The sequence below is a fragment of the Bison bison genome, unplaced genomic scaffold (genome assembly GCF_000754665.1).
Source record: "Bison bison bison isolate TAMUID 2011002044 unplaced genomic scaffold, Bison_UMD1.0 scf7180017864118, whole genome shotgun sequence".
In the NCBI taxonomy this organism is placed as follows: Eukaryota; Metazoa; Chordata; class Mammalia; order Artiodactyla; family Bovidae; genus Bison; species Bison bison.
In genome coordinates, this window is record NW_011494690.1 from 4,446,520 (window position 1) to 4,473,583 (window position 27,064).

Here is a 27,064-nt window from a genome sequence, read left to right on the forward strand (position 1 = left end):
GGGGCCCGCGGGGGGGGCGGCAGAGACTGTGGGTGCCGCGGGCAGACAGGCGGCCACAGCTGGGACAGCTGCGGGTGGAGTGGGGCAGCGGCTGCCGCGGCCAAGACCGAGGAACAGCCGCCGCCGCCGCCTTGGGAGCCGGATCCGCCGCTTCTCTAGTGGGTGCAGCCAGGGTCCCCATAGGGATCGGGCGGCCGCCGCGGCTGGGGCTCCAGCCACGGAGGCTTTTGCGTTTGCGCCGCGCCGAGGGCAGAGACAGGGACTGGGGTGAGGGGCTGTCCCGGAACGTCCAGAGCTGGCGCTGGCCCTCCCCTGCCTGACAGCTTCCTGGCCCGGGGCTCCTGGTGCCGGGCTCGGCGTCAGATGCAGAGGGGTGGTGGCAGTGCCCGGAGCCGGCCGGGGATGGCGCGGCGGGCTTCCAGCCCGGCGGCTTGGCGGAGAGGACAGACTGGGGAGCTGGGGCGTCAGAGCGCGCATTGCGCGCAATTCGTGCTAGTAAAAAATACACCCAGCGAGCTCGTCCCGGGGTTTAGATCTGCTCAGGACATGGGGACATTTGCAGCGCTTTTTTCAGGCGGCGCCCGGGAGGCCAAGGGGTTGGCTGGAACCGATGCCGCCGGGGGCCTGGGCTTTTCAGCCAGCTGTGGACCAAACGGTCTTCACTTACCCAAAGTAACTGCGCCACGCGCAGGCGGTGCGCGGGTTGGGCTCGGGAATGGGGACCCTGAGGCTTCAGCATCTTGATGCCCTGAATGTCTCCCCCCGCCTCGGCGATTTGTCTGTTGCAGCTGGCAGGGGCCGCCCGAAGTGGGAGCAGCGCCTGGAGAAGGCGGGAGGAGCCCGGCCCGGGGGACGGGCGGCGGGAGAGCGGGACCCCGGCGGCGCGGCGCGCTCCAGGGCGCAGCGGCGGCCGCGGACACAGCCCGGGGCGCGGCGAGAGGCGGCGGGAGCCCGCGGCCGCTCGGCATCATGCGGCGAGGGGGGCTGCTGGAGGTCGCCCTGGGATTTACCGTGCTCTTAGCGTCCTACACGAGCCATGGGGCGGATACCAATTTGGAGGCTGGGAACGTGAAGGAAACCAGAGCCAACCGGGCCAAGAGAAGAGGTGGCGGAGGACACGACGCGCTTAAAGGGTAATGGATCGGGCCAGCTGCTTTGGTGTGGGTGTCCCCTTCCTCTTTTCCCGAGTATCAAGATCCAGAGGAACTGACAGGGTCGATTCTCGACAGTAGAAGAATTCTTATTAAGACTTCCTGGGAGCACCTTAGAGATGCAAGGGTTACCTAGTCCTCGCTGCAGTTCCTGGCCAAACCACCTTGCTTCTACTTTTTATGGATTTCTGCCCCAGAGTAGAGGTCACGGCTAAAAGGAATCTTGGGCCATTGTCGAGGCTGATTTGGGGAGGCGAGGAGGGTTCTTTGAGGAAGAAGGGGAGGAGCTGCTACTGAGAAGAGGGGCAGCCCATCCTTTCCCTTCATACCAATTCCGGTTGTGTGTAGGGATAGCAATTGCATGGTGGGCATCTTAGTGGATGCTCTGTTTGTAGGGGAGCAAGGAAAGAAAGGAATTCCAAGGACAGCCATTCAGAGGAGACACATAGCTAATAGTTGGTTCTCCTTGAAGTTGCGCTTATTAAAATTAGGGACTGAGTTTTTCCTTTAGATGTCTACACTGGAAGCAGAGCAGGGCAAGTGTTTCTGAGAACTAGTTTTGCCGTTTTAAGAAGCTCCTTATTTCATGGGGGCAGTAATGCTGCTGTGGCAGGCTTTGAATGAGTGTTTTTAACCAGTCGTGTGTGTGTGTGTGTGTGTGTGTGTGTGTGTGTGTTACCCACATGTAGTTGAACATTTCGCCAGTCTCCTATGCCCCTATTACAGAAAATGTTTCAGCAGGAAGTATTTAAATTAGGCAGGTTGACTGCATAAATATTGTCAGTTTCCTGAATCAAAGAAGGGTGGGAGTGCCCTTCCCTTAAAATTGTTCAGATTGGAAGAGCAGTATCTCTGAGAGTGTTTAAATTCAAGCCTCCATAGAAGCAGCAGGATGGATTGTAAATGACCCATTTTGTCTCTTTGGAGGATTCTGTAATGAATCCAGAGAGTAAATACACAGAGGTTTCTGTTAACTTGTTGCTCTTTTAAATATTTTTTTAAAATTTTAATTGTTTAATTGGGATATAGTTGTTTTACAATGTCGTGTCAGTTCTGTCGGACAGTAAGGTGAATCAGTTATACGTGTACATATATCCACTCTTTTTTAGACTTCCTTCCCATTTAAGTCACTACGGAGCATTGTTGTTCTTTTTTGAGTAGTTATGCAGTTTGACCACATGGCCCTGAATGATCAAATGATGGTGTCCACTTGGATATGTGGCTGAACCTTTCACATATTCTTTTTTGTTATGGGTTGTTTTAATTATATGTATGTAGTGAAATTTGTGTCTGTATGGCCCAGGTACAGAAAGAAAAAAGTCCAGTAAACTGAACAGATGAGTTTTTGAGTGCTGGTCCAGATCTGGGGCAACACAGTGGTCAGAGCTAAGCACTTAGACCTTGGTGATATATGCAGGATTTTCTGACCCCAGGAAACAGTTATGATTAACTTAGTCCCATCTTGGTCTTTGTGGAAAATAAATCAAGAATTCCAACAAGTGTTGGAAAGGAAATTTGCTTATCATATTAAGCCTGATACTGATCAGACAGCAGATATTTTTTGCCCTGTGTGCATGGCCCGTGGCAAGTTCGGTAAATGGACTGAAACTCTGATTTTCATCCATTCTCGAAAGGACCTGATTTAGTCTAGCATTTTTCCTTAAAAAAATATATTTCTGCTATATATATATATATATATATATTATCTTAGAAGCTAAGCTTGACAGCATTGCTCCTAGGGAGAGATAGGAAGTGGAGGGTTTAATTCTGTGGATGAAGGTCTGCAGGGAGACATTAGGCCTGGCCAGACGTTTGTCTCATCTCTCTGGGCTATCACCAACCAGCCTGTTTCCTCGGGAGGCACTGACTCAATGTGAAAACAGAAACTAAGCCTTGCTTTGTTGCTTCACAGGATGTCCATGCTTTTACTCACATCAACACTTGTTTTTTCTGTTTTACATTTTTTTTAAGTTTATAAAGAAACACTTCTCTGTGTTTAGTTAGTATGTAGTTGTTGAGATTTTGCATATATATCAAAAATTTAGCAAATAATTATAACTAACCTTTGTAGCATGACTATATATTAATATACTATAATAATGAACCTTTATAATATAAAGGTTTTTATTTTTATAAATCTTCTGTTATTTATAATGTTATATGTATATAATGTATGCATTATATATATATACATATTTGAGGTAAAAAATTAAACTTTAAAAGGATATACAATTTAAAATATTTCCTGCCTACCTCTCAGAGACTGTTTTCTTATGTATTTTTCTAGAAATAGCATAATACATGTACAAATATAATATATTCATATATATATATAATCACTTAGATATGTGTGTATATCCTTTTTAATGTCTGAAATGTACTATACATACTGTTCCCAACCTGTCTTACTTTTGTATATCTTTACTGCATCCTTCTATCAACTCATAGGGATCTACCTCATGTGTTCTCTTGGCGTACAGAATCCCGTAATATGGCTGGAACAGTTTCCTAATGATGGCTCTTTAGATTATATTAAAGTTTTTGCTGTTACCAACATTCTTCTACCTGCATGTTGGTGCCCATGTGCATTTATGTGTAGTATAAATTGATGAAGGAAAATATAATTGCTGTTTATCAAAGGTCTTCCCATAGGTTTGAAACGAATGCTGACTCTGTTCTTAAATTTGAATAGCTTTTAAAATGTATTCTCTCTGCTTATTGCTATTACAATCTCACATGAATAAGTCTTTAACCACGCCATGCATATGTATACATTATATGCATGACATGCATATGCATATACATCATATGCATATGCATCATATGCATGTGGCGTATACAACCACACCATGATGATGTATACATCATCAGGAAGAGCAGTCGTGTGTTCCATTTTTCCAGTTATTGCTTAAAACTCCTATTTTGGCTAGTTGAAATATTAGCAGCTTCAAAATCAACCTCTTTGACTACAGTGAAACCTATTTGCCATTTTGATGTACAGTTTATGAAATGAAAGTAATCTGAAATCCCCAAGTCTGCCTGATGCCCAGTTGGTGGCAGCAACTTTCAGCACCTCACTAAATATTTCCTCTATTTAAAAGGTGCTTTAAGCTCATCAGTGTCTGCCACCCATTTGTCTGGGCTCTCCTACAAGTTACTGTCTTCTTGTCCTTCTCTGATGTGACAGGTGACCGCAGAATTTGCCTGGGTATTCTTCTTGGGATATGTAGTCCTTTCCTGTCAGCTTCCTCGAGTCCCTGCCTAGGGACCTGCATGGTTTTCCCCTCTTTGGGTATGTAGTCCTAGCTTGTCCTTCTCTCCTCCCATCCTGTTGCAGGTGTTTTTTTTTTTTTTTCCTCTCTTCCCACTGGGCAGCAGAAGTTGTTCCACAGTGGAAATTTAAGCATCCTCAAGTTTCTTCCCAGCTTTCACTGTGTTTTCTTAGAGTAAATCGCCAATTTCTGTTTTTACAGGAAATCCTTATTTTTTTATGGAATGAGTGTGGTCCCTATTCACTCTGCAAAAATTGCATTTCTCTCTATTTTGAAATGAGGATTTTGCAAGTTTTAAAAACGTTTTCAAGTAATAAATGTATAATAATTTTTGTTTGCCTGGGCACAGCTTAACATGTGTGAAATGACTTTATGAGACATAATAAAATCCTAGCTTTATCGTTTGAATTTCAGGTCACAAGAATTTTCTCAGCTAAATTCTTAACTTCTGTGATTAGGCAAAAAGTGCGAGACAATCTAATTTTAAAAACACATAGCTCTACTTGAATAGCAATAGTCCAACCAGTCCATCCTAAAGGAGATCAGTCCTGGGTGTTCTTTGGAAGGACTGATGCTAAAGCTGAAACTCCTTTACTTCGGCCACCTGATGTGAAGAGTTGACTCACTGGAAAAGACTCTGATCCTGGGAGGGATTGGGGGCAGGAGGAGAAGGGGATGACAGAGGATGAGATGGCTGGATGGCATCACTGACTCGATGGACATGAGTTTGAGTGATCTCTGGCAGTTGGTGATGGACAGGGAGGTTTGGCGTGCTGCAATTCATGGGGTTGCAAAGAGTTGGACACGATTGAGCGACTGAACTGAACTGATGCACCATTTATGTTTGCCTTATTGCTTTAGCTCCCAGATAAGGAAATATTACAGTTTCCCATCAAAGGAAAAAATTCTTGAGAGTAAAACCCCCTTTCCCCAAATCTCTGATAAGATGGATTATTGCACTTTTATCTGTATTGCCTGGTTTATAAGTGTATAAGACTGGTTGTATTTCACACAATTTGTCCCCTTGTGCCTGATTCCTTTGGTCTTTATTTGTTTATTTTTTTTCCAGGGGTCTTATTACCAAAAAAATACACGTGGAACCGTTCATACACAGGATAGATTATGTGACAGCAAACTCTGAGGGATTAATTACACAGAAATCTGTTATTAAAATAAAGAACTTTAACAGGGCACACAGAAAAAATTCTGCAGACTTTATAAAGTCCATTTTACTTTATAAAGAGGACTTTAAGACTTCATCCAAAGTCAGATAGGCTAAAGCTAAATATGAGGCAAAAATCCTGCAGTGGTATGGTTTGTCCTTTGATTTATTAAGTAGATTAAGTCAAAGTATTGTGACACCATGAAAAAAGAGAGAGATTTTTAAATAAAAGGTTTCAGCAATTCCACATTTTAAACAAGACAGGAGACAAAGTATTTCTGGGATTCATTTTGTAACATTTGAGACATAAAACTTGGTATTAGGATACTCAGACATAGTTTGTTTGCTTTTTCCTACAATAAACCAAACAATAAGCCTAACCAATTTGTGAATTTTAGCCTTAATTTCCAAGGTGAAAATAAGATGTTTTCTTAAAATAGAAATAAACTGTATTAACAATTTCTTTGTGTCTAGAAACCCAACAAATAGGCCTATTCTAGAAACAGGATTTTGTTTCATGAAAATTTTTAAAGAAAGCTGAAATAAAAAATCTTATGAGGGCTGAGTTATATGGCAGACACATGGGAGTTTGATATTTTAAGTTTGTTAAGTTTGTTTGTTAAGTTTGTTGACTTTCCTATTAGATTGTAAAATCATCAGTGGCAAGAAATGAGCATTTTAATACTAACTTGTTGAAGCTGGGATTGAAAGAGTTCATTAATTCAAAAAGTCTTGATCGAGTGCTACCTTGAATTTAGCTTTGTGAAATGCTGGAGACATACTGCCCACAGACTGGAGGGGTTGAATATTTCCTAGGAGAATAAGATGCATTAAAAAAAACTGGAAGGCAACAGAAAAGTAGGAAAAGGCATGGGGTCTAGGAGGAAGTGAAAGTAAATAATAACAACATCTGTAGCAGGGTAGTGACGTTAAGATGACTTTTATGTGCCAGGCATGGTTCTCAGTGTTCTGTATGTGACGGCACATTCAGTGCTCACCCTATCTGTACAGGGCGAGTCCTTTCATTACCTTCCCTCTACAGCTGTGAGAGCTGAGGTATGCAGAGGTTAAGTTTTAAAGACAAATTCTTAATATTAAATTTTCTTTCTCCATTAATTTTAGTTATGGTTTTGGTTTTCATTCCTCTGGACAAAAATGCAGAACTAAGACATTGGTAAAATTCCACTTAAAATTCCTAATATTCCTTCATGCTAGTTCACAAATCCCAGGTATAATTAATAATGTAGTAATATAATATTTTGTCAAACAGGAAGCTTTGATATTTCTGCAAAGACTAATAAAACACAGAGGGGCTTATAGCATGTCTGAACTGTGGATTCTCTGGATAGCACATGCATTTTAGTATTATATCTTGACTTTTATTGAGGATGTCAGGTAACCATCACAGGCATCCTTCATCTGCATTGCCCATGGTTCTGAACTGAAGACATTCCTCATGACATCATTCAGAATCTCTTGCTCTCATGTCCCATGTGAGAAACTTCTCTCAGGATAGACTTGCACGAGGTGTTTCTCTTTCCAGGGGAAACTTGTATCTCTCTTAAGTTTTCATCAATATGATGAGTTATCTAATTCTTTCATTTCATTTTTCACCTTGGTTGCCTATAAGCTCAGAGTCATTAATATAGTGTAATTTTTTACATTAAATTGCAGCAATAATGGTAAAGAATAGCAAGCTCTGGTATATTGTTCACTATTGCATTGTTCATGTATTACTCATTCAACACACAGATCCTTTATGAAGAAGATTATACATACTTGTCCATTTAACAGATGAGGAAACTGAGGGATACAGTTTTTCAGTGATTTTAGTTATTCCTTCAGGGACATAAACTAGTAAGAGATGGAGCTGGGAAATCTGGCTTCTTAGTCAGTGCTCCTTAACCATTGTGTTTTGATGATTCTCAATTACAATAAACCCTATACCTGATAAGTTTCTTCCTTTCGTCCGCACTCGTGATACCTTCATTTCCCAAGAATCTTCCGCCATTGCTGTGGAGAAAGGCTCAGTGTTTATTGAAGGCAGACGCACTCCCATGACAAGCGAAGTATCGTTGTGGGAATGGGTTTATTCAGAAATGACTTGGCAGTGGATGACTGTCAGGAACCAGCAAACGATGGAACGTGCTGCCTGTTTTGAAAATAAAATTGTATTGAATACAACCATGCCCATTTGTCTATGTGTTGTCTATGTCTGCTTGCACACTTACTGGCAGAGTGAGAGTAGTTGAGATAAAGATGGTAGGGCTTGGCAAAACGGAATTATTTGCTGTTTCACCCTTTACAGAAAAAGTTTGCTAATCTCTGGGCTGTGTGATAAATGAGTCCTTAGTAGGACAGAAAACTTATTGAAGGCTGAGTTTTTGTTTGTTTTATCACTAGGGATATCTAGAAACCAGGCACATACTAAGTATGCAATAGGTAATTTTTGAATGGTTGACCAATTTTCATTGACTAATTGGGTAAGGTAAATTATATATATTAGAGCTTGGAGGAAGTACAGGAGAGAAATAAGGAAAAATTTGAGTGAAAAAGGCATGAAACAAAAAGTATATAATATTCTGGTGATTGAGGGACATTGAGTACAATGGGCAGGGTTTGCGCTACATAGCTCACGGGCACAGTTCAAAGTGTGCTATGAAAGTAGAGCCCCCTGGAAGTGTGCGGTGAGCCACCATGCATGTCTGTCTGTGGGCCAGGGTGGGAGAGGGACTGAAGGACACATGGTGTTATACTGTCTGATTGTTGTGAAAGCTGAGGATGGCGACGTGATACAGGATTCTAAGATGGCAAGATGATCAGATCTTGGCCACTCTGGCCGAGGTGTAAAAGGTATATGATATAGCGAGTAAGGAGACTAGAGGCAGGGGGACTTGGAAGGCTAATATAGGAGTCCTGGTGAGAGTGCATGATGGTCAGAGCACAGTGGCCGGGGAGATGTGGTGGTGGTGATGAGGAGGCTCAAGTGGCAACATGAGCAGTACTTGACCATTTGGTTATGGGAGGCAAAGGCAAGGAAGCTTCCAATGTACATGTACCTCCATGTACATTGAAACATTACATGTAAAAACATTGTAACATTATTAATGAGAAACTAAAGAGAGAGTTATTCCTAGTCTCTTTACTATAAGGAAATAAGCTATTTTATTTGTGTTTTGGTTATTGCTACGTAACCAATTGCCCAAACTTAGTGGCTTAAAACAACAACAATTTTATTATTTCTTATGATCCTGCAGGCCAGGAATTTGGACAGGATGCAGTGGGGAGTCTTGTCTCTGCTTCCCACAATGTCTGTTGGGTCTGAAATGAGTAAGATGACTTCTCCACGTGTGTTTCTGGTTCTGTGATTGTGGACTGGTGCCTGCAGTCCTGTTTACTTTGGTGTGGTTGAGCTAAATGGATGGACAGAGGAAGGGATAAAAGAAGCAAAGAGCGACTTGTCTGACTCTGCTGGGAGCCTTCCAGATTTCAAAGCTCTCTCCTATGTGATCTCCTGCCTCGGCCGGCCCCTGGGGATAGGCCACTGAGTGCGTTTTTGCAAATGGGGAAACTGAGCCCCAGGTGCAGCTACCAGATTTTGTTCAGGTTAAGTGTCTGTTGGGGCTAGATGGTGAACAATAGCCTCTTCATCTCTGGTCACATGTTTTAACCCCACCAGTTGACCACAGACTGAGATGAATGGCTAAAAGCTGGCTGGAAGGGCCTGAATGAGTTCATATGTTATCAGGGTTGGCTGGGTTTCTTGGTTCTCCTCCATATAGTCTCAGATTGTCTCCCTTTCCCCGTGGACCATCCAGCAGCATCGCCAGACTTTGTACAAGGCAGCTGAGGATACCAAGAAAACAAAAGTGGAAGCTACCAGACTTTCTTCAGACAGTCTTGTCTGAAATTCCATGCAAGTCACAGACCTTGCTCAGATTCAAGGGCGTGGACTAATAAGCTCTGCCTCTTGATGGAGGCGAGGGGCAGCCTATGTCTACAGGGAGAGGAGGAATTAAGGGGCACAATCTTTGGAGAGTAGCTACCACAGTGAGGCAGCAGGTTTGTGAGAAGTCTAATCAAATGTTTCAGTTCTAACTTGATCTGATTCACTTAGTTTCCCATCACAGTTGCTTCCTTGTATTTTGTTTACTGTGACCTCAGAATGCTACATAAATAATATATCTCTGTGAGCTTTCAGATTAATGTTAAGGGCTTTGCTCTTACTTTGGCTACACTTCTGCATTTAAAGAATTTGCAAATCCCAGGAATAAGACTATAGTTCCTAAAAATCTGGCAAGTTATGAAACTCCTAATTCCCCCTCCCCACCCTATTTCCTTTAGCCTCTAAGAAACTCAAGGACAAATTTAATGCACAATCACTTAATTTTGTTAATTTAGGTATCTGATATGTTTTATCTTCCTTCTATATGGAATTTTACTCTAAATTTCTGTTAATAGCCCTCTTTTATATATCTGAAACACTTTTTTTTTTGGAATCTAGGATTATAATTAATAAACAAAAATAGATGTACAGTTGTCAATAGAACTGATATGATAGTGAGCTGAACTCTATTTTATTTTTATTTTTTTGCATTAATGGAATAGCTACATTGTTCATAGAATAAAATTGGATTAGGAATACAGTCAAGTTTGGATTATGGATCCAAAACTCTATTATGTCAAATCCTGGTCTTAAGTTCCTGTGACTTTACCACTTTCTCAAGTGCTTTTTTTTTGTTGTTGTTGCTGAAGTTATCACTGAGTCTATTTATTCAGTCCCCTCTGAGGGGAAGGGAGAGAGGAAAATTCACTATCTCTGCCATTCCCAGCCAAAGATGTATTCCAGACGGCAAGCAGGCCCAGAGTGGGGGAACTGCTCCATTAGACAAGTGATTTGGTTCAGTGTTTTGAAGGGTTGTGAATTCCTAGACCATCAGTCATACTTACATTCAAATATAAGTATCCAAACACATTTAAGTCCAAATATAGTACAAGCACTCTGTGGTGTTGGTGTTGGGACATAGGATTTATGTCGGCCCTATGGACTCATTATGTCTGCTGTCAAGTTCGCGGTTTTGAACTGAAGCATAGTAATATCTCTGTTAATAAAGAAATGTATTCCAGAGACAGACAGGTTTTTGTTTTGTTTTTCTGTTTCTTCTCCTTTGCCTCCATCCTCTTCCTCTTTGCCTTCTTTCTCATCACAATTTTCCCCTCGTTTTCCTCTTTCATTGTCATCTCATCTTCTTTTTTTTTCTTGTAACTTTGTAAGCTGAACTACGTACTAAATAGGGATGATAAAGATCAAATGAGGGTTAAAACATTAAGAAAAAGAAATTCTTAATAAAATGTTCATTTTTTACTTGAGGGTCTTGGGGTGTCCAAAAAGAAAACCAGGGATAATGTTTTTGTTAGGAGAGGGAAGGAGAAGGATTGAGGGAGGCCAGAGGAGAGAGTTCAGAGAAAGTTCTATAGTGGAGTTCCGTCACCCAGTGGATCTGGGCTAGACAGAGCAGGTGCCGGCGTCTAACAGATCCTGATGACGACTCCTGGCAACGCTGGTACCAGGCTCTTCAGGAGACTGAGGGCTTTTGGAGGGGAGTCAGGACACGAAAGAAAGATACTTGGATGTCAGAAAACATTCCTGTAAAAACATTCAAAGGAATGTAGTGGAAAAGCAGGTTAATCCATCATTTATTACGAACCTATATATATGGTGCCATGTTGCTCGGCACATCTCCCTTGCCTCATAGATAATGGTTCATTGTCTGCCATTTCTGCTGCCCATTCACTGCTAATTTATACTATCATATAATCAGACCTTAATAGGTTGGTACCTTCGCTGAGTAGCTTTTAAAGACTCTTCTTATTTGTAGATTTTTTTTTTCACGATTCAGATTTTCCTCCATTGTTAGGCCATCCACCTTCACAAAAACATTACAAAATATTTATAGTGGGACCAACTTTAGAAATTTATAGATGCTTAAACTGAGGCCCAGAGAAGTTTCATTAAAAGTGTTCAGGGTACTAATTTTTTCTTCTTAACTTCATAGGTGTGGAAGCATAGCCATACCATAGCAGAGGGGATTTAAGTAGAAGTATGTTGTTGGGCTTCCCAGATGGTGCTAGTGGTAAAGAATCCTCCTGCCATTTCTGGGTTGGGAAGATCCCTGAAGAAGGGAATGACAACCCACTTCAATATTCTCACCTATAAAATCCCATGGACAGAGGAACCTGGCAGACTACAGCCTATGGGGTTTCAGAGAGTCAGACACGACTGAGTAGACACAAATGAAAAATGATATTGTTGGGTAGGAGATTATGCTTCTTGTTTGTTTTCATACCCTAGAGAGGGTGACTGTTATCTGTAAGTCCTCAACTGTACTGCAAATGAGCAAAATGCCTGCATTGCGTGGGCATGGACATTTTTCCTGTTCTTGTTTATTTGGCCTTAGGCAGGGCGATCAGTCTGTGGGCAGCCTTTATGGCAGGCTGGGCACTGGGGTTTTAGCTCCCCAGTCCTACCCTGCTGTCAGTGAAAGCCTCCAGATTAGGTGAGGTTGAGTGGGGTGGGGCTTTTTAAGGGAGGTGGTTGCTAGTAAGGGGATGGGAGAAAGAGAAATGGGAGGCTCCTCTGGGAGTCTCATGGGTGTAATCCTCCCGTCCCCACAGGCACACTGATAATTAGCAATTAGTCCTGGGATGAACCCTGGCAATTCTAGGTCTATAAGCTCAGACTCTTATCTTGTAACTCATCTTGATTCAACTATCTACACTACCAGTTTATACATTTAGATTCCATGAAATAAGTGTGCCTGTGAAGAAGAAAAAACAATCTTAAATTCTTCTGTATCATCTATCCCACCAATTTTGTAGAACACTTGCCTACTCCAAGTGACAACGATTTATTGAGCATCAGCTGTGTTTGAATTGGACCTAATGCTGAATTCTCAGAATGAACACCCTGTCTCAAGCCTGTTGATACTATTATCTTCTTCCAGTGATTCTAGGCAGAACTACATGTGAGCTATATTTCTCCCTTTACTGTTGGGGTTAATGTCCAAGGCAACATGAACAAGTACCTTTCAGGGAAGGACTTGAGATGCAACCTTCAAGTCGACGCCTGGTTTTTAATCTTTCGTGGACTACTGCTGCCTCACACCCCAGAGTTGAGGCCACTGACCTCAAGTTTGAAAATTTTATATCCCATTACCACCCTATGAGCTCTGTCCTCCCCAGGGCCACATAGTTGATGTTTTAGCTGGAATCTGAGAAAGTGTCTGCACATTTCCTGAAGAGTTGGCTAGGAGCGATTTGGCAGTTCAGTCATAAAAACCCAGAGCCAGCGGCTGGGGTATACGTTATAATTACTTCACACTGCTTCCTATTTGAGCCTGGTTGTGGGTAGCTGGGTAGAGTGGTATTGCTTGTGGGATTATATTTGAAGGACCAAGGAGTCATTTTCAATGAACTCTAATAACTGTTGGCTGTGTTTTCAGGGAGGCTTGGAAGTGTGGATACAGACATGCCTGGGGTCAGATTCTGGCTCCATCACCTACTAGGCAGGAATCTCAGACAAGTGGCTTGACCTGGCTGAGCCTCAGTTTCCTCACTTGTAAAATGAGGTTGTAATATTCACCTCTCTGAGTTTCCTAAGATTGAATGAGAGGATACATTTCAAGTTCCTAGTATAATACCTGATGGATTTATCTACAGTATACAGTATATACAATTGTATATATACAAGACAATATCATTGCTATCTGGCTATCAAAATCTCCACTTTCTCATCTTGAAAATAATTACTTTCAGAAACATAGGAAGAAAACTTGAACTTCAAAATTTTTTAAATTATAATCTTAATGGAAATTTACTTTGTTTGTGAAGGTCTTGTTAAAGTGAAGTTGCTCAGTCGTGTCTGACTCTTTGCGACCCCATGGACTGTAGCCTACCAGGCTCCTCTGTCCATGGGATTTTCCAGGCAATAGTACTGGAGTGGGGTGCCATTGCCTTCTCCAGTGGATCTTCCCGACCCAGGAATCAAACCCAGGTCTCACGCATTGTGCACAGATGCTTTACTGTCTGAGCCACCAGGGAAGGTCTGGTTATATATACCTAAAGGAGACATGCAGATAAGATTTGTATTTTTCAATTTTCCCTTCCCCCAGATTATTTATAATTAATATTGCCCCCCACGCCCTGCCAATTCCTCCAAAAAAGTTTGCATTTTTTTACTGGCAGATCTGGCAAATGGCTTTGTCTCCTTCCTGAGGAACCTTCCCCCCGCCACCCCCCAAGAACCTTTGTGAAAAGAATTTATATTTCAGGAAATGGAAGCACTAGTCTGAAAACCACTTTCATTGGCAGTATTGCAAAGAGATACCCGGAGAGTTGGGACTCTTTGTGGTTAGGTTGTTTGGGTATTTTGGAAATGGGCTTTAATTGCCTTGTCAGAGTAAGAGTTTGGTTATGATCAGGTAGACAGGATGACCACCAGTAATTCCAAGTCATACTGCCTTTTATCTCATGATCTCACAGGTAAAGAGAGAAACTCTTTCCCAGCTTCCACACATCAGATCTCAGAGAGAACTCTGGCACTGCTCCTGTCACATGCCCCTCACTGTGGCCGAAGAAATGGGGCAAGTGGGCTGGCCAGGACTGAGGGGTGTGGAATGGTTTCCTCTTTTCTAAGAGGAGTTAGGGTAGCAAAAGGAGGAAGAGATGCTGAGTGAAACACAACACATCTGCTCTGGACCAAGAAACCTCTCCTTCCCACATTATTCCCATACCCCAGGACTCATTTCATCAGTCGTTGCTCTTCTCTCTGGACGCCGGTGGACAGGCCTCGCTTGCGTGATCTGGGGCTGGACTGACTCAGGTTGTCCACCCTTGAAAAGAGCCATTGCCTTCACTTTCCGGCTGAGCGTTCCCATCCTTTGGCTTCATGCCTTGCAGCAACATAGTGCTCAGTCAGTACAAAGGGATTCTTATGTGTCGTTTTTCTTCTGTGCCCTATTTCTTTTGAGAAGTTGAAAATCTTTGTAGTTTTTTCATTTGCCTTTAATGATCCCATTTTTATTTTAACGAGAGTTGGCTTTCAGTAGTTTAAGAGAGATCTTAAACTATTGAACATCTGGGAAAGTGGGCCAAAACATACTTTATCTTAATTTAGGCGAAGCTTTGGTAGAATTCCTATACCCTTGCACCCTTACACATTAACCTCTAGTTAACTGATTGGCAATAAACTCTAAGAAATTGTGGTTGCTTTATATTCATTCACAGCCTATAAAAATAAAAACTTCTTTAAATAAGGAATAGTTTAAACAGATAATAGTTATTTTTCTGCTTGTCGTTAAAAATGTTCAAATTACCTAATATCTCTTATTCCCATGGGATAAATCACACAACCAAAGTTAATAAAAAAGCAAAAATGCAGAAACAAACAAATACCAGGTACTTTGTCTGCTCTGCTAATTTCCCAGGAAATAAATAAACCTCAAATAAAAAAATAATCTTTTATTTTTAAACTTTTGAAAGCCTTTCAAGAATCTTATAAGAATATGCAAGTCAGGTTTTCCTTCTTTTTTTTGGTCAACAGTTCTGACATTATGTTGGTGAACATTTGGCCGAATTCTAGACAAGAGGATCTAATTTAATCTTGGATTGATCCAGGTGCTTATTTGCATTTGGGCCTCTCCTTGAAACATTGTCACCATTGAAGAATCAGGAAACATATCAGGCTTCCTCACTAAATTATTTCCTCCTTTCATTTCCTATTTCCCATGACTGTAAGAATTCTTCCATTCGTGAAAAGGCAAAATTTAGCCTTCTTATGGACCTGATGCAAATCAGTCCCCTTTCCTTCAAACTCTTGTTAACTGATGGATTTATGTTTTTGTCATAAAGAAAGATATGGTTCCGAATCATGTCAGAAAGTAGTTTAGTGCCCAAGAAAACCCACTCCCTGGGCTGTTATTTTCACAAGGGTGAGTAAGTCATTTGTTCTGAACATTAGCCTTATTGAGTAGCTGCGTATGTGAGATTCACAGAAGCATTTTGGTTAGTTCTTGCCTCTTGTTTAAGATGGTAAACATGTTGGAATTGGACTGTTGTTGGCTTTTATTGGTAGTCCACATCCCACTCAAAAATGTTGAGTTATGTAACAGGTAGAAATGGTTCTTATATGAAGGGAAAAAATAAAGCAGAAGTGTGGTGTTGGGATGTATGGAAGAGTAGGGCTACAAGAAGATCTAGGCCAGATGCTGCTGCAAAGTTGTTGTTTTCTAACATTTAATATGGAAAATTTCAAATATATACAAAACTAGAGGGAATACTGTAGTGAAGCTCCAATTTCAGTAGTTATCAATGAATGGCCAGTCTTATTGTAGCTACTTCTCTTCCCTGCCACAGATTTTTTTAAAGTAAATCCCTGAAAAATAATTAGTCACCATTTCAATATGCATCTGTAAATGATAAGGACTCTTTAAGAAACAAACACAATATGACTATCATTTTTCAAATTAGCATTAATTAAGAAATATTATCAAATACCCAGTACTTGATGTTATTTTTATATTTGATAATATTGTGTAAATTTGATTAGTATTATCCAATTTCTCTGATTAGATTATAAACTTTATTTTTTATAGTTCGTTCAAATCAGGATCTAAATTAAGTCCATCTTTTAAGAGTAATTGGTTGATAAATCTCTTAAATATTTTTAAATATATAGATTGGCCCTCTTGTCATTTTTACTTATAATTTATTTGCTGAAGAAATGGATTCATGTTATATATCACTTCTAAAAATCTGAACTCAGAAACAAAGAGAAGAATGGTGGTTTCTAGGGGCTGGCGGGTAGGGGAAATGGGGAAATACTGGTCAGAGGGTTCACACTTCTAGTTATAAGGTGAATAAGTTTTGAGGATCAAAGGTGCAACATGATGAGTATCGCTAATAATGTATTATATGCTTGCAAGTTGCTAAGAAAGATCTGAAATGTTCTCACCACACATACACACATATACACGCACATATACACAAAATAGTAATTAGGTAACCAAGTGGAACTAATACTTTGGTGGTGATCATTTTGTAATGTATAAATGTATCAAATTGTCATGTACTATAATTACAATATTATCTGTCAATCCTATCTAATAAAGCTGGGGGAGAACAAGAAATTGGTTCACATCCTGTAGAGCAGTGGCACTTAAAATGCCAGACCATTAGCTGCTTGTTTTCAATCTGTGATGAGACGAAAATCATGTGCCAGTAAATGCAGTGTGTCACTAAGCACACTCTTTAATTGAGCTGTTATTTTTTTTCATAGCAAGGCTTTCTAGATGAAGGAAGCCGTGAGATGATTTACATTCCAGCTTAAGTTCCTTATCTCATTACAGATGAGTAATATATGGTGTGTGGACTAGCACTGGTCAGTCCTTGGGCCATCCTTGGAGCGCAGAGCTTCAGGGTTCTTATAGTCTATTGATGACTGCATCCCAGGGGTGGCGGCCACCGTGTTCTGTCCCCTGTTGTTGTTGTGACTTGCTAGAGCTGGGAACTAGATTCAATTCAGAATCAACTTTTTGGCAAGAAGACTTTGTAAGTGATGTTTGTACTTCCATTCAAAGGTACCTTCTGGTCTGCTAGCCTCTCTTTTTGCAATGTCAGCTGCCATTGATGATCATTGTCTAGGTCTGTTAATTTATTAGGCTAGAAGAATGGGAATATTTGAATTCTGTCATTTCTTATTTGTTTATTAGCACTGGAGAGTTTTATGTCTAGTTTTGAACTTACACTCAATGCCTCACACCCAGCGACGTCTGCAGTGCTGCCAGACATGCTTTTTCCACACTTGTCTAAACTGACCCGTGACTTTGAGGGTTGGGAAAAATTATTTAACATCTAATGCTGAGGCCTAGCAGTGACGAGGTCTAATAGAGTGGAACATTTACACAGAAGGAACCAAGCATTTGAGAGGGCAGACAAGGAAAGATATAATTCTGCAGGGGCCCATTCCTTTCCCCTCTGCCCATGATTTTTTGTGCAAGTGAAGACAGAGACTCTCGATGTGTCATTTTTGTTTACAGTAGGAGTTTCAGGCAAGGGGTTATAAAAAGTTGGTGAGATTTTGAACTATGAGTGGATAGAAGAAGATGTTTGCAGATATTTTAACATTCACAAGTGAATGTTTTTACCCTCATTTCTTTCATTGCTTTCCTAGGAACACTCTTTTTATTTAAGAAATAGGCACTTTTAATTATACCTATTGTAGTAATCATTTTACCATTTAAGTCATATAATTAAGCACCTTAAGCTTTTACAGTGTTGTGTGTCAATTAGTAAGCTTAGTCACTCCATCATGTCTGACTCTTTGCAACCCCATGGACCAGGCTGCTCTGTCCATGGGATTTCCCAGGCAAGAATACTGGAGTGGGTAGCCATGCCCTCCTCCAGGGGATCTTCCTGACCCAGGGATTGAACCCGCATCTCTTATGTCTTGCATTGGCAGGAGGGTTCTTTACCACTAGTGCTGCCTGGGACATATGTCATTTACATTCTCAGTGAAACTGGGAAAAACAATCAAAAAGAAATAGGAACTAATATAGCTTTAGTGATTCAAATGAAACATTCTGTAAAGCACTGGTATATCCAAATCCCCTTGGGAAAAGTATGCAGGGATAAGAACTGCCCCAGTGGCTTCATTCTGAGTGTTTGTGGGGGATTGTGTGTGTGTACATGTGCTCATGTTAACATACAAGTTGTACTTCCTGCGTTTCATGTCAGTGAAAGATGCACGCCGTTCTTTGAGGTCTGACATATTTCTACTGCTTGGTATCAAACTCCCTGGGAAACTGGTAGACTTTTTAAGAACAGAAGCTTTGTCGTTGGGAGCTGCTACACAGGGGATTTGGAAACCGGTTCCCTGGTGGCTTAGAATGTAAACAATCTGCCTGCAATGCAGGAAACCCGGGGTTCGATCCCTGGGTCGGTAAGATCCCCTGGAGAAGGAAATGGCCACCCACTCCAGTATTCTTGCTGGAGAATTCCCTGGAAGAGGAGCCTAGCAGGCTACAGTCCATGGGGTTGCAAAGAGCTGGGCACATGTGAGTGACTGATTCTTACTCTTACTAGGTAAGGAGGTAGAATGGGTGGATGTGCCAGTGTCAGTTCCTTCTCAGAGGCTGGCACTATGTGGAAGCAGTGCCCATTCTTCTCAGTGATGAAATATGAAGACCATCACCTTCCCCAGAGCCCACAAAGTATTGAGAGCACAGTGCTGGCATCACTCTGGCTGAGCAGGATATCTTTTAGATTGGATTTCAGGGCAGAGCTGTGCTGGTGTTTGGGATGGGAGTTGCTACTTTCTGTGTGTGATGGACAGCATGCCGGCAGCCTCTGAATTAGGTCATAGAGACATGAATCTGGAGGGTTTTTTAGAATATCATTTGGATCACCCTGGCCTTTGTGCAGCTTATTGTCTTCCTAAGATGGGTCAGATAGTTGCCTGCATGACCTGATAATTTTGCCTGAAGCTGCTTTTCAAAAGACAGGACATACCCATGTTCAGCATATACACAAAGCACATTCCAATGGCAGCTAGGAGTAGGTGTTGAATTATCTGCATTTTGAGTCTCTACATTGCTCCCCACCCACCCACTCCCCTAAACACTGAGCATGTTAAGAGCTGAGAGATTTTTTTTTTTTTAAACCAGGGTGACCAGGGCAGGATATTCACCATGTAGAAACTTTCAGAAATAAAAGTACTGGTCTGTAGGAGTGAATGTTCCCAAGATGTGTTCCTTTTATCATTGCTTTTCTTTTCCGGTATACTTTGTGAGATGTGTCTTAAATTTTTTGGTTCTGCAGACCTCAGAAAAGAAAATCAGAGCACGCAAAAAAATTATACACAAATGAGATTATATAAAGGAACACATTCTCTCTGGGGTATTTATGGAAACATCTTTCTAATCTCTAATCTAAAATCTTTAGTACTAGCCTTGGAATGTTTTATTAATAAATTCTTTTGGTTTTTAATTAGTGATTTATGACATGTTTCCATTGGGTAGCCTTTGAACTATTACTTCACTTCTCTGAATTTCAGTTTCCTCATCTGAAAATGAGCACAGGAAATCATATTCTTGATAGAATTTAAGGGAAGAGTCACACAATCATTTACAAAGCTCTCTAAAAGTTGTTCATTATTATTTTTATTCTATACTGTGACTTCATATGGACTAGATAAATTCAAGATTCAGTCAAATTCCCTTAAGTTTTAATTAGGCTATTTTTATTCAAAAAATTTCCAGATAACTAATTTTTTAGAAGTAAATGCTTACAACTTGCTTAATTTGTGAATTGTTAATTTCTATGAAATAATCTCAACCACAGCGTGCCATTAACTGACTTCTTTTAGAAACAAACTCTATCAATGATCTATTTCCCCCCCCCCTTTTTTTTTTTTTTTTTTTTGTTCCTTAGAAACAGTCTTGTCTCTGTTCTGATGATAAGAATTGGTATAAAAATGATTTTAAAAGATCCATTTCCTATTGACTCTTATGAAATGGAGTTTGAGATTCAAGCCCTTCAAAGCTTTTGAAGCTGTAAAATATTTTCAAATGATCCATCTGAAAGAAGGAAAAATTTTACTGTCATATTCCATGAATTCCATTTATCTGGGTCTTTTGTTATTTGATTTTTCATTTTAATTTTTTAAAATTAAAAAGTGAATAGAAACATTGATTTCTTATTAGAAATTGTGTTTTTCATTATTTTATTTTATTATTTGGTTTCTTAGAAACATATTTATCTTTTCATCAAATTAAATTCTCACCACTCTGACAGAATTCTAACTTAGATTTCTTAGTTGGAAGTACCTGTGAAATTCTAAGCCTTCATTTACCATTTAAGATGCAGGTATTGTGCTAGGTGCTAGGGCTGTATAGATCTGTCTTTAAAGGGCTCACATTCTATATAAAAGAGAGGGTAATTAATCAGTTCCAGGGAGTCTGAAATGCTCAAATAACCTGAGTATAAGAGCAAAGCCACCAAATAGCATTCAAAAATGACCTGTTTCCTTGCTTCATTTGGAAGCCACTCTTTCTAGAATTGGCTCGCTGAAACTTTGGTCTGTGAACTAGCCCTGGGTCCTGATTTTACATCATAGTTTCTGGGATCTTCTGCTTTGTAAAATAATGCAGGTACATTGAGAATTAGAATATCCAATCACTCCTCAGTTTTTAAGTTCCTGATTTATGGACTTAGGGATATCCCATACTGGCCCTAATGGGCTCCTGCTGGGGGTGGGGGGTGGCCTTGGGCCTGGGGCTGGGCAGCCTTCCAGCCAGGCTGCCCTCTCAGGATTGCGTGGAGTGGCCTGAGTTTAAGGTGGTTGGTGCTCACAGCTCACTGGGCAGCTGGCTGGAGCTGCAGGGACCATGGGTTTGAGTGGCCAAGTTTCCCTCTGGTTGCCTGCCGTGGAATGTGTTTTCCCATAGAAACAACATTTTAAGTCTGTGGTCAGGTTCCCAGACCAGCCTACAATAGCCCATTTAGCTGATAATGTGGCCGAGAGACTGCTATTTGACTAGCCCGGGGACCAAACCACCACCTATTAACATTGTTTCTATTGGAAAAGCCTGTCCAAGTTCTAAATACCAATATAGAAATGACATTTTGGAACCCTACCTGTTTGTCAGCTGGGAGCTGCCAGTCCTCAGAACTGGAGAGTTGAATCACTCTGCCCTCCCGGCTGCTGAAGGACACCATTCTTTCCCCTCAGCCTGATCCCATTGGCTGGCTTTCCTGTCTTTTCCTGGGGCTGCCAGGACATTCAGAAGATATTATCTCCTTGGACAGAGCTCTCTGTTTGAGAACTTCTGGGAAGTGGTGAGAATCGTGGTTTCAATCCCTTATTTCTTCTGTGGGTGGTAAAGAGGTGGGAAGGGACCAGTTGGCCGTTGGGAGTGGTGAATTCTGTAGGACCATCCTGGGCCTGCCTGTTCTGGATCACCTGTCTACTTTACTTGTTTGCATTTCAATCATTTCTAGAATTTTGCCCACCCTTTAGAAAAGTACAGTGTGGCTTTGGCTTGGGTAAATGGAGCAAATATCCCAGTCTAAGAAAATAACCACGCTCGTCTTGAACTCATGGGTAAATCCAAGGGATTGCTGGGTTCTGGGAAACAGTTCTTCCGAAGCACCATGAGTTTATGTGATACCATTGGTTAAATCCTTGTAGAGGCTGGAGAGACGCAATTATGAGGCACATTTTATTTGTTGTTTGTTTTTTATTTTTTTCCTGTTTTGAAGAAACCCCTCCTCATCCTTACAGGATTGAATAGTAATTTCAAATTCATAAACAAATACACCTCTCCCCATGTTTAGATGGGAGTTCCTTTTATACTCACAACCAGTGGTGTGATGCCAGCGGGCAAGATACAGATCCCTTGCCTTGGAGAGAAGTAGGTTTAGTGCAAGTTTACCATAACAGAAAGCTAGTCAAACCATTACCTTTAGAAGTTTGAGGGGGTCACATGGGTGGTTTAGTGAACTGTGCAGACTTGTGTGTTCCCAGTATTGTGTAATCCACAGTTCTAGACATAGAAAGTGCCCTGTGCGGTCAGGAGGATCAGGACTTGCCACACACATCCGTGTGCTTCTGGTTTTCTTGGGTCAATGTCTGGTTTCCTAGTCCAGTGCACCCTGTGGCTTTAAATTCTCCCTCTTTTACAACTTTTTATTTTTTTTTCCAAAGTAAAGCAAAGACTTGCACATGTTCCAATTCAGGTCTCAGTTTAGTTGCTCACTCATGTCCAACTCTTTGCAGCCCCATGGACTGCAGCATGCCAGGGTTCCCTGTCCATCACCAATTCCTAGAGCTCACTCAAACTCATGTCCATTGAGTCGGTGATGCCATCCAAACATCTCATCCTCTGTCATCTCCTTCTCCTCCTGCCTTCAGTCTTTCCTAGCATCAGGGTCTTTTCCAATGAGTCAGCTCTCCGCGTCAGGTGGTTGAAGTATTGGAGTTTCAGCTTCAGTATCAGTCCTTCCAATGAACACTCAGGACTGATTTCCTTTAGGATTGACTGATTGGATCTCCTTGCAATCCAAGGGACTTTCAAGAGTCTTCTCCAACACCACAGTTCAAAAGCATCAATTCTTCAGTGCTCAGCTTTCTTTATAGTCCAATTCTCACACCCAGGCATGACTACTGGAAAAACCAAGCTTTGACTAGATGAACTTTTGTTGGCAAAGTAGTGTCTCTGCTTTTTAATATGCTGTCTAGGTTTGTCATAGCTTTTCTTCCAAGGAGCAACTTTTAATTTCATGGCTGTAGTCATGATCTGCAGTGATTTTGGAGCCCAAAAAAATTAAGTCTCTTACTGTTTCCATCATTTCTTCATCTATTTACCATGAAACGATGGGACCAGATGCCATGATCTTAGTTTTCTGAATGTCAAGTCTTAAGCCAACTTTTTCACTCTCCTCTTTCACTTTCATCAAGAGGCTCTTTAGTTCCTCTTCACTTTCTGCCACTTAGGTGGTGTCATCTGCATATATGAGGTTATTGATATTTCTCCCAGCAATCTTGATTCCAGTTTGTGCTTCATTCAGCCTGGTATTCCACATGATGTACTCTGCATATAAGTTAAATAAGCAGGGTGACAATATACAGCCTTTACATACTCCTTTCCCGATTTGGAACCAGTCTGATTTTCCATGTGCAGTTCTATCTGTTGCTTCTTGACCTGCATACAGATTTTCCAGGAGGCAGGTCAGGTGGTCTGGTATTCCCATCTCTTTCAAAATCTTCCACAGTTAGTTGTGATCCACATAGTCAAAGGCTTTGGCTAGTCAATAAAGCAGAAATAGATGTTTTTCTGGAACTCTCTTGCTTTTTCTATGATCCAGCGGATGTTGGCAATTTGATCTCTCTTTCCTCTGCCTTTTCTAAATCCAGCTTGAACATCTGCAAGTTCTCAGTTCATGTACTGTTCAAGCCTGGCTTAAAATTTTGGGGGTTACTTTGCCACCATGTGAGATGAGTGCAATTGTGTGGCAGTTTGAACATTCTTTGGCATTGCCTTTCTTTGGGTTTGGAATGAAAATTGACCTTTTCCAGTCCTGTGGCCACTGCTGAATTTTCCAAATTTGTTGGCATATTGAGTGTAGCACTTTCACAGCATCATCTTTTAGGATTTGAAATAGCTCAACTGGAATTCCATCACCTCCACTAGCTTTGTTCGTGGTGATGCTTCCTAACGTCCACTTGACTTCTCATTGCAGGATGTCTGGCTCTAGGTGAATGATCACACCATCATGGTTATCTGAGTCATTAAGATCTTTTTTGTATAGTTTTTCTGTGTATTCTTACCACCTCTTCTTAATATCTTCTGCTTCCATACCATTAGATCCATACCATTAGGTTAGGTCCATACCATTTCTGTCCTTATTGTGTCCATCTTTGCATGAAATATTCCTTTGGTATTGCTAATTTTCTTGAAGAGATCTCTAGTCTTTCCCATTCTGTTGTTTTCCTCTATCTCTTTGCGTTGATAACTGAGGAAGGCTTTCTTATCTCTCCTTACTATTCTTTGGAACTCTGCATTCAGGTGCTTATATCTTTCCTTTTCTCCTTTGCCTTTAGCTTCTCTTCTTTTCTCAGCTATTTGTAAGGCCCCCTCAGACACCATTTTGCCTTTTTGCATTTTTTTCCCCTTGGGGATGGTCTTGATCATTGCCTCCTGTACAATGTCTGGAACCTCCGTCCATAGTTCTTCAGGCACTCTATGAGATCTAATCCCTTGAACCTATTTGTCACTTCCACTGCATAACTGTAAGGGATTCGATTTAGGTAATACCTGAATGATCTAGTGGTTTTCCCATTTCAGTCACCTATAAAAAATTGCAACAGGATTTAAACTGGCTGCCACTGTAAAATGATCTCCCAGATTTGGGGAACTGCCTTAGCAACTGGGTTTCCTTAGCTGAGAAAGGCTGAAGGTGTGTGTGTGTGTGTGTGTGTGTGTGTGTATGTGTGTGTTTGTCTGTGTGTGTGTGTCTGTATGTGTGTCCTTGATATGGCAACCTAAATTCTTTGGCTTTCAGGTTCTAGGGCTATTGCTTTGGATCAACACAAAATTTCCACAAAACACAACTTAGGGCATACATAAAATGAAACTGTGTAAGTCTCATCCTCTCTGTGCCACTGGTGCAAACAGATTAGGGAGGGAAAAGCCTCCATTCTAGCAGTCTAGCCAGAGGAACCTCTCCAGGCTACCTGCTGAGTTCTGTGATGCTCGTCTTTAGGAATTGACCACAAATGCTGGCCCCATCAGTGACTTTGATCAGACACAACAATCTTCCATGAGAAAGTACACTTCAAACTTTTGCTGAGTTGAGTCACCTTTGGGATTTATGGTTTTCTTTTGCTGAAGAAATAAGTAGAATCAGATATTTATATATGAGTATTTTCTGTACATTGATATTGTATTTTCTCAAAGGAAATGTATTGATCCCTGAGTTATAAACATTGATAACCTCACTGATTAGAATAAATTAATGATCAGAATATCCACAAAATGGCCAAGCCATGAAACCATTATGCATTGCTATTTAACTGTCTGTAAATGGTAGTCACCCAGTTTTGTTTGACTCTTTGAAACCTCACAGACTGTAGCCTGCTAGGCTTCTCTGTCCATGGAATTGTCCAGGCAAGAATACTGGACTGGGTTGTCATGCCCTTCTCCAGGAGATCTTCCCAACCCAGGGATCAAACTCAGGTCTCCCACATTGCAGGCAGATTCTTTATTATCTGGGCTTCCCTGGTGGCTTAGAGGGTAAAGCGTCTGCCTGCAATGCGGGAGACCGGGGTTCAATCCCTGAGTCAGGAAGATCCCCTGGAGAAGGAAATGGCAACCCACTCCAGTACTCTTGCCTGGAAAATCCCATGGATGGAGGAGCCTGGGAGGCTGAAGCCCATGGGGTTGCAAAGAGTCGGACATGACTGAGCTACTTCACTTTCACTTCTTTATTATCTGAACCACTAGGGAACCCCATTTAACTGTCTATAACCATTTAAATAGGCATGGAATATTCTTCTGTTAAATAGATTAATTTATAAGAAATAGTTCTCACTATGAGACAGTTTTCTATGTTGGCCTCATTTACAGCTGGCCTGTTTATGATACTGAAGAGATGGTATTAATCTTTGTTAATTATGATTTGTACTTACTGAGGCATTTAGTCAGTGTTCTCTTGTGTGCTTCTGAACAGACTCCAGATGTTCCTGGCATAACAAGCATTGTTTCTCTGTTTGAAGAACTGTCAGACTGGGATCAGAGGGCCTATGGGTGGGTTTCACAGATGAGAATCTGTACATAAAATTATTTAAAGTATATAATTGCAATATCACATATGTAGGTTTTTGAGAAGTATGTCTGGAATTGTGTTGGTAGGTTGAAACATGATGGGATTAATCAAGGAAAAGAGATTAGTGTTATGAGGGGAGATGGAATTATACACTAAACACAAAGGTAGAAGAGCTAGTATAAATGTGAAAGAAGAGTTTAGAGAGAGAGTGTGTGTGTGTGTGTGTGTGTGTGTGTATTGGGGGAGGGGGTTTGTACATGAGTGACACCTGAGTCCCTGAAGAGGAGGAGCAGAGCAGGAGTGTGGAAGTTGATGGCGCTGAAAGGTATCTGAAGCTAATAGTGAGATGTTTAACATTTTATGGTGATTAAAGGTCTATCTCTGTATCCCAGGAGAATAGAATTAGGCATGGTGAATATGAAAAGATGCTTAGCAACTACTGAGAACCTACTGCATATCTCAGGAAACTCTAGACAATGCTCTGTGGTGACCTAAATGGGAAGGAAGTCCAACTGCTGTACAGTAGAAACTAACACAATATGGTAAAGCAACTGTACTCCAATAAAAAGTAATTAAAAAAAGAAGCAGCTTAGCTACATTGTCCTAGTGGAGCAGAGAGGAACTAAGAAGCCAGGAAAAAGGAATGTGATATTAGTCCAACAGTGAAACACTAGGATTTGGACAAGGGATTTACTAATGGGGTTAGAGGATTTGAGAGTAATTTCAACAGTGGGATGAAATAAAACTAGTGACCCCTCTTAGCAACTGGGAAGCATCAAGGCATAACTCAGATAGTCCCCTTCCAAGCTTACCTCGGGTGATGAGGCTAGATGCTCTTGTTCTGAGCTTCCTTAGCTCCTCAGGCAGGCCTAGACATCTGCGTTTTACCTGTCACACTGGCCTGCTATGCATATTTGTCTGTCTTCTTTCAAGAGCAAAGACTCTTATCTTAGTCACCTTTGAGGGAATGTAACGGTTTATTTATAATTGCATGGTAACAATATTATTGTTATTTTACTTTTAAATAAACTTTAAAAGTTCTAATAAATTTTAGAACAGTTTTAGATTTACAAGGAAAAAAAAAAACAAAAACAGGA

At 41.1% G+C, this 27,064-nt stretch overlaps 1 protein-coding gene across 1 annotated transcript in view; it reads left to right on the forward strand.

Moving 5' to 3' along the window:
• The first annotated feature begins 11 nt into the window (after positions 1–11).
• The window catches only part of FBN1 (fibrillin 1), a 268,138-nt gene continuing 241,085 nt past the window's right edge, over positions 12–27,064 (forward strand). Inside the window, exons 1-2 of the mRNA XM_010839558.1 lie at positions 12–158; positions 789–1,133. Of these exons, the coding sequence (XP_010837860.1) occupies positions 970–1,133 (164 nt within the window). The 5' untranslated portion in view covers positions 12–158; positions 789–969. The remainder of the gene's footprint in view (positions 159–788; positions 1,134–27,064) is intronic.